Genomic DNA, 8,504 nt, shown 5'->3' with positions numbered 1-8,504 from the left:
GCCACTAAAGGAATGAATTATAAAGCAAAAGCTTTACTTGCCTTTATACCCTTCAGACACAAAAAGTGTTTTCCAAAATAAATGTTTACTCAGTCTAGTCATTAATTGTTTGTAACACAGACATATAAAAATAAATTACTTTCTGAACTTTACTGCAAGACAGGACAACAAACTTCTACAGACAACTATTCGACATAACATACGTTTTATTTTAAATTACAAAGAGTTTGTATTTACAGTTCAAAATATGAAATACATTAAAGATAAACATTCTTATGTTCCAAAGCTGTAATAAATATGTGTGTTATGATGGAGGAAAACAGTAAGTAAAGATGGTAAAACTACTCAAGGGACAGCCATTGAAGAGATACAACAAATCTGCATAGGTTTTAAGTTGCTAGTCATTTGTGTCTGATCTAATTTGCAACAAAAAAGCACTGTACAATGTCACAGGTTTGAGATGGGATCTTTACTCTGGAAGGTAACTGAAGTGCAGGAGCGGTGGGGTCATGACTGGGGTTTGCAGGTATGCACATCTACCTCCTCTTGGCAGTCCCTGCAGTGAACAGCACAACACCAGTGGAACTTGCACTCACACTTGGTGGTGCGGCTCACACGTGATGTGTCATAGCCCCGCCCACAACACATGACCTCACAGCTGTCAGCCCCACGGGACGTACGGTTGCACACTCGCCCACCTGTGCCCACAGAACCTGCAATAAAGCAAAAATCTAAATGAGACATCACAGGATTTAGTGAGATAAAACATGAACGGCTACATCAAAAATGTTCAAGGTATAGATCCTCAGTTTTTATGCCCCTGGGCACTGATGAAATACATTAAAGTAACCTAAAGGACAAAGTATGCCATTTAGCTAGACAACATGAGGAGGTTTGGTTGAAATTGCAAAAATTACTTGCAATAATCTCAAAAGCATCAGTAAAAATTTGTTGAAAACTACAAAACAATCAGCAATATTTTGCATCGCATGTCAATAATTTTGCAGCAAAAGTGTTTATGAGCTTATAGTTACATTATAGCTGTATAATTTCCAGCTTTTTGAAAAGTGTTGATTTGTAAAGTAACAACACTTTTTGTACAGACCAAAACAAAACAAAATAAAATCATGAAGGAGAAAGGATTTTTTAAAAATCACACCAGATAAGTGCAACGCTGTTTTTCTCCCAGTCTTTACACACACTGCAAAAAAAAATAAAAATAATAATAATAATTTAGTTAGAACATTTTCAGTATTTTTGTCCCATTTTCATTTAAATATGAAAACAAGATAAATTTACTTGAAAAGCAAAATTGTGTGGCATATTCAGACCTGTGCTTTCAGAAAAAAACATACTAAGATTATGTACACAATTTTGTATAAAATGGTATATAATGAATACACATGTATGAATATTAAATTATATTTGAATTTGATGTATACATTGAAATTGTTTTACCAATACTTATTATCAATATAATATTATTTTGTATTTTATATTACATTAAAATGAATCGATTAACTGAATTCAAAAAGCTATTTTAAGTTTATTTTGATATAAAATTTTGCTATCTATCTATCTATCTATCTATCTATAAAATAAATAATAAAAAAAAAAAATCTTATTTGTTCAATTTTTTTGAGAAAAAAAAAAATATGCATTGCCGCAAATAGAAATGTATCATTCGCTTGTAATAAGGCCAGTAAAAATATAGGCAGGGTAGGTAAAAATTGTTACTACTGGCCTGAAATAGCCAAACATCTGAATTAAAAGGGGTCGTCCACATACTTTCATCCATTTATTTATACGTTGTACTGCTGAAATCTATTAATGTAGTCAATATTTGAACAAATTCCTGAAGCAAGCAGACCTCGGCTGAATAGTCATGTGTAGTGCCTGGCAGATGTCTGATAGTGTCCAGACAGCGCTGTCTTGAAGAGGCTGGGTTTGTCGGCACCGTGTAAAAGGATGACCGCTTGGTCCTTGGTCAGATGAGGGACTGATGATAGAAGCTATCAAGCATTGCTCTGGGTCTTCATCACGTACTCATTTCAACGGCTCTAATCTCGACAACCCCGCCCTCTATGAGGCTGACGCGTCGCTGATTGTTGCTGATACAGAAATTGCTAAAGACCTTGTATAAACCCTTGCTTTCAAGCTCCCTCTGAGTGACAATCTGCAGCCTTTCTTTACAAAGATCCCTTCAATGCCAATCAGCACTATACAAACAACCATGTTTATTTCTTGTGGTTTAACCAATGGTGATGGTGGTTTAATGTAAGATTTTAAAGTGAGAACAGTCTTACAGAGAAGGTCAGAACTGCAAAACACTTCAGTCTACCAGTAGCGCCAGCATTGGTATGTCACCGCTGGTCTATTGAACTCAATTGCGAGTAGGCAGGCATGTGTCTGGGCATGACACAGCCACTCCCCCCCACAGCAGTTCATCAGGCTGGTATGCTGGGCTCATATCGTTTACATCATGGGCAGCCTTTACCTGAGCATGCATCTGCTTATTGAATTAAGATGAGGGGGTGCCAAGAGATGAGTTTAACATGTGTGACCATGGTGAGAGCTAGTAATTGATTTCACACTTATGCAGTGGAGGTATAGTCTATGTCTCCTAAAACTAACATCAAACAGACGGCCCGGCCAAGAGAGTTTCTCACAAACCACCACACTAGAGAGGTCAGCACTAAAATTTGGTGGTCTCGATTTTTTTTAAACGTTCCTTCAGAGCTGATGGGAAAAAATAGACCAGATTTAAAAACATCACCATTATTAAACACGAGTGTAAAGGAATTGCCAAAGCAAAAATGAAAATTCAGTCATGTCACATTAAAAACTGTATAACTTTCTTCTGAGAAGATTTCAGGCTGCATCCAAAATCGCTTACTTCCTCATATATTAGATGAAAAACAGTTTGTGAAAAGAGTAGTATTTCATAAAGATGTCTAATTCCTCCTGGCAAGATTCTGAAGTGCACATCTGATGGACACTTAACTATCCCATGAGGCCACGTGAGAGGATTTGTGAATGGCAGTGAAGCGAAAAACACAAAGCTGGTAGGTTCCTTGACAATGAAAACAAAGTATGCAGTGCGTCTGAATTAAATTCATACTAGACATATTCATACTACATTGAACATACTTTTTTTAATGTTTGCAAAGTAATTGCTTGTTCAAAGGAAGTACCCACTTGGAGTGTATGTGATTTCAGATGCAGGCTCAGTGTTTTTGTCCATTTAATCAAATCAATATGGTCCAATAAGGTCCAGTGTTGTTTGGGCTTAATGTTCATTGTATGAACAAAAACTTTTTTTTTTTTTGTAATTCGCAGAAGAAAACAAGTCATATAGGTTTGGAACAACGTGACAATTGTTATTTTTGGATGAATTAGCCATTTTGTCCATATAATGAAAGTCAGTGAAGTCCAATGTTGTTTTGGACCCCATTGACATCCATTGTATGGACAAAAACTGTTTTTGTGTATTTTGTATTCTGCGGAAGAAAAAAAGTGAAATAGGTTTTGGAATGACATGACAATTTTCATTTTTGTTTGAACTTGCCCTTTAACTGTATATCCAGTTTTTTGTTTATATAATAAAAGTCAATGAGACCCAGTGTTGTTTTGGACCCAATTGACTTCCATTGTATGTACAAAAACAGTTTTTTGTGGGTTTTTTTGTATTCTGTAGAAACAGGTTTTGGAACCACATAACAATTTTAATTTTTGGATGAACTAGCCCTTTAGCTTGTGAGATCATTCCAAATTTACATGCTCATAAATGAGCAATTATACTGACATACAATAAATAATAAATACCTAAAGTGGGTTCGACATACAACTTAGGTCACTTAAAAGAGACATGACCTACCACTCTAAATATTGCTGCCAGTTTTAGGCAGAAAATATAGAGGTGCCGCCGTGGAAGGCAGTGATTTATAGCATTTGCGCATAGGGATTAAATTTCAGCTCCCGTTCTGCCCACAAAACTGTGGTAATGTGTCTAAACACAGCGTCACCTGATAGCAGGGATCATCTGCAGTCTGACAGGCACCCCCTCCCTTACTGCTTCCCACATAGGTACACCTGGTGTTATTCAGTACGTACACACACAGAAAGGTAAAAAGAGATAAACCTCTGCCTTAGGGAGGGAATCTTTACCGGCATTCAGGTTACAGGATTGGGTTATGACTATTGTGTATGTAATAACCAGCTAAATAGCTCACGTCCTCTGATTACAACTGTGTTTGGGGGCAAAGACTAATGCCTGCTGATTTTGAGCGGAGTGTGGAAGTCTTGCAGGGTGGAAACACAAACAGTGGGTTATGAAACTTGATGGAGTACTATAGCTTTGATTCATCAATTTAATTCACCTCTTGAGGTAATGCAAATAAAGGGATAGTTCACCTAAAAATGAAAATTATGTTATCATTTACTCGTACCTGTCTGGCTTTCTTTCTGATGCAGAACACAAAAAGACAATATTTGGAAAGTCAATGGGCTTCAGTGTTGTTTTGGACCACATATTAAAAAATACAATTAGAAACATTCTTTAAAATAGCTTCTTTATCTGTGTTTATCTTTTTTTTAGGGTGGATTGCTTTTTTAAGCTTAAAGGGATCAATCAAACAGTTGTTGGCCCCCATTAATTTCCATAATATTTCTTTCCCTACTATGGAAGTCAATGGGGACCAACAACTGTTTGGTTCTTCAAAATTATTCAAAATATCTTCCTTTGTGTTTAACATAAAAAAGAGGTTTGGAACGACATGAGGATGAGTAAATGATGACATAATTTTCATTTTTGAGTTAACTATTCCTTTAAGGTTTCCCTCAGCACACTTACCAATGTTGTTATGGACCACATTTATGGACAAAAAAAACATTCTTCAAAATATCTAGACAGTCATACATTTTGGGTGGATTACCCTTTTAAGGTTAAGGTTTCCCTCAGCACACTTACCAGACTCATGGTCCCATATACAGTAGTCAGGTGAGTCTTCAAAATAGACAAGGTCATTTTTGGTAGGCCTCTTAAACATCCTGTAGGCACTAGTGAAGCTGGTTCCATACTGGTTCATCACCACCTGAATGGCATTGTTGTACTTTTTGCGGAGATAGTCACCGGTCTGCCTGAAGTCTGCCATGGCTAACCAGCAGGTACGTACATTGCATGAGCCACTGACACCATGACACTTACACTCAAGATTCATAAAGCGTTTCACCGCCTGTGAAGCAAAAAAGGAGACAGTGTCTAAAGTAAACCTCTGACTAGTCTCTCTGATTGTGTGAGCCATGCAGTGGTCATGGATTATTATTTGTCAAGATTTGATTTCTTAATATGTGTCTCAACATCTGTTTGTGTTGTTACCTTCCTCCCTGCACGGTTGTTGTGCAAGTTCATGAGCGCCCGTGCATCTCTCTCCTTCCTCTCCTTGGCGTCTATGAAGACCTGAGTGAACTTGATTGCATGGTCAACATGATCGCTGCACCCACCCCAGTCGAAAGCTCCCTTGGCATCACGAGATGAGCCCTTTTTTCCAGGGTCGCAAGAGCAGTTTTCTAGTTCACCCTGACTGCACGCCCTGGTCAAGGTGTAGACCATACCTGCTGAGGAGATGGCATAGACAAATGCGGCCTCGCGACTGCCTGAGAAAAAAGAGGGAATAGGGTTTAGTTTATAATTTAAACTATATATATATACATTGCACTATATAATTATAATAATTTTAAACATACATATAAAACTTTCTCTTTAGTCATAAAATTCAAGTTGATTCCTAAAATATAACTGACTGTATACATTTTTCAGATGAAACTAATCCCATAACCCATTATATAAACACAAGGTTTACATCGGAAAGACATTAAGACGTCTTAATTTTATGAGCCTATGAGTGAAGGTGATTAATATGGAAAACAGTCTGCTACGACTGTATAAAGAGACAGAAAAAAAACTAAAGTAACAAGCAACAGCCTGAACAAAAGTTCTAAGCTGCAGCTTTTCACATTTGTACCAAAGATGTTTCCGTTCGGCAGCTTTGTCAGACAGGAGGAGAATGCCTGCCACAAAATCCCTGCAATTGTTTTAAATTAGTGAACTGACATTGACAATAAGTAGATTCTCACAGTGTCACAGAGAAGTTAGGAGTCTTTCTGGGAGGTCTGAATACCTTAAAGCAAGAAGATTAAAGTCAGAGGTTTAACCTAACTTTAATGTGCAGAGCAGCTTAGAGGCCTGGGACACAGAGTTCCTTTGTGGATGTTCCCATTAATATGATTTTATATGAGATGAGAAAATACAGCCAGAGACACTTACAGTCGCAAACCTAAAGTCACAAAACTGGCAATTACACCTAGTTAAAGCATCAAACTGCTGAGCAGTTCTGAATTAACTCACCAGACACAATCATCCAGCCTTTCTTCTCTAAACTGACATACATCTTGAACACAATGAAAAGTAAAGGATACACTTGCGTGCTAAGTGACACTATTGTGACTGACCGATTCAGATTACATCTAGACATCTTGAGATGATCACAGAACAATATTGAGATGTTTATGGGTCAGTGATGTGACATTTTTTTCGGATCTGTATTTTAGTTACTTAAAAACTATGACCTATGCATGTTTATGATTTTGTGTGATTTTGAAATTGGCCAAAAAAATGAGTATTATTTATAAACAAGTAAATAATACATTTATTTAGATTTCATACTCTTTATAATCAGTACTATATGTTGTTAATATTTTATAAAAAATAAACCTCATCGATACATGCACAGTGCTGCACACACAGATGAGCAAAGAAGGGTCGAAAGCACCTAGTTTACTTTCTGTAATATGATCTGATATCAGATAAGAATTGCACTGCAGGTTGAGCGCAGAGAACATACTGTATGTGCATACAGCCGTTAGACTTGAAACAATACACTTAAGCTTTACTCACTTCGATGCAAAAGCCTTCCAAAAAGATTGTGCTCGCGCGCCATGGTATTGCAATTCCACCGGTGGTTTCTGAACTGGTGCTGACATTCTCCGATCCAGTTTTTAATTCCAGCTCCAATAGCCTGCATCACCTTGGGATGCTGGCGGCACAACTGGCGTTGTTTGTTAATTAAGCCCGGGATGTTGTCGCACATCACTTGAGATCCAAGAGTGCCCATGTACCTGCATAAAAGATGAAAGCACAGGGAATGAGCGATGGAATCTCTTCAAGTCATCATGTTTCAACACACAACCGCGCACTGCACATTCAAAAAATAATAATAATAAATGCATAAATAAAAATGCATAAAAGAAAAATATTAAAGTAAAAAAAACAAAAAACATGTAGGCTATTAAAGTACAAAAAGTAAAATAAAAATCAGTTTTCAGTGACGGAAAAAAAAGCTGTTCCAATAACTCCAGACTTTTAAACCACAATCGTAGTCTAAAACATAATTTTATTTTATTTATTTTAACCTGAAAGCATTACTAAAATTCAAATAAAGCCAAAAATTGTACCCACCACCACGATGCGTCGACCCTTGATGTGAACCAGCAAATTGCCACGGACAGATAAAAACATATTCCACTTGGCAAAAAGTTCATATTACAAAATTTGTATTGATACACTCATTCGTTCAGGTCTTCGGTTTAACAACAAATAAATGAAACACAGAGTGCATCGAGTGCTGAAGCGGTTATTTACTCTCCCAGGTCAAAAATCTGGAGTCACGCGACGCGAGTGAGAGGAGCGTCAAAGCATCGTGGAGTGAGAGACGTGTAGCGCTGCAGACTCAGCCTGATGCTCTTCCTCGCTCTGAAGTGGCTGCAGATAGCTGATGATCTCCTATCAGGTTTAAATTGCTTACACAAGGGGTGGGCGCAGTCCTGCCTCAGGAATGAAGTGAAGAAATTAGATGTCTGAAAGTATCTGTTCAGGCTAGCTTGACACCAGCCACAGCTTTGGCTTATTTCCAAAGCAGCGAAAGAGTAGAATGTGGTCCAACGTGAAACGTCTATTCATATCCTCCTAAAACCCAGCACTTTTAGCTTTTTTATCATTCTAGCATTTGACACATAAATAATAATAAATTACTGAATTTAAATTCGATTAATTTAATAATAATAATTGTAAAATTGATTTGAATTATTTCTAATCTCCGTAAGATTCTCGAAATGGTCTTTTCTTATTAAATAAGGCTTAATTGACTGAAAGCACAAATACGTCTCATTCTGTCTTCTCGACAAATATGTTCTGCTCTTGATGTGCATTGAGATTGGATTATCACATTCTTTTGAACTTTTCACGAACTGTTCAATTGTCGCAGAGAATTTCCTCTATCTTTGATCACCAGTTTATGTGAAAGTATTAATATGTCCGCCTTCCTTGTATTGTGAGGTCCTTTCTACCGATGGGAACCAAGATTAGGCTATTAGGAAACCCGGATTCTTCTCGTGATCTCCGCGGAGAAGACTTGTCATCGGTAATATGATGGAATTTAAATTGGCCT

At 37.2% G+C, this 8,504-nt stretch overlaps 1 protein-coding gene across 1 annotated transcript; it reads right to left on the bottom strand.

Annotated features, from left to right (window-relative positions):
• Window positions 1-72: 72 nt before the first annotated feature.
• On the bottom strand, window positions 73-8,263 carry LOC306842698 (protein Wnt-2). Its single transcript, XM_079373711.1, has 5 exons — window positions 7,517-8,263; window positions 6,956-7,176; window positions 5,378-5,655; window positions 4,970-5,234; window positions 73-713 (listed from the first exon to the last, which is right to left on the bottom strand). Exons 1-5 carry the CDS (start codon window positions 7,597-7,599, stop codon window positions 508-510), a joined length of 1,053 nt encoding a protein of 350 aa, XP_079229837.1. The 5' UTR covers window positions 7,600-8,263; the 3' UTR covers window positions 73-507.
• Between the last annotated feature and the right edge of the window lie 241 nt (window positions 8,264-8,504).

Source organism: Barbus barbus (genome assembly GCF_936440315.1).
Source record: "Barbus barbus genome assembly, chromosome: 23".
NCBI classification, from domain to species: Eukaryota; Metazoa; Chordata; class Actinopteri; order Cypriniformes; family Cyprinidae; genus Barbus; species Barbus barbus.
The sequence above is the reverse complement of the archived record's forward strand: the minus strand, read 5'-3'. Positions and strand labels throughout refer to the sequence as shown.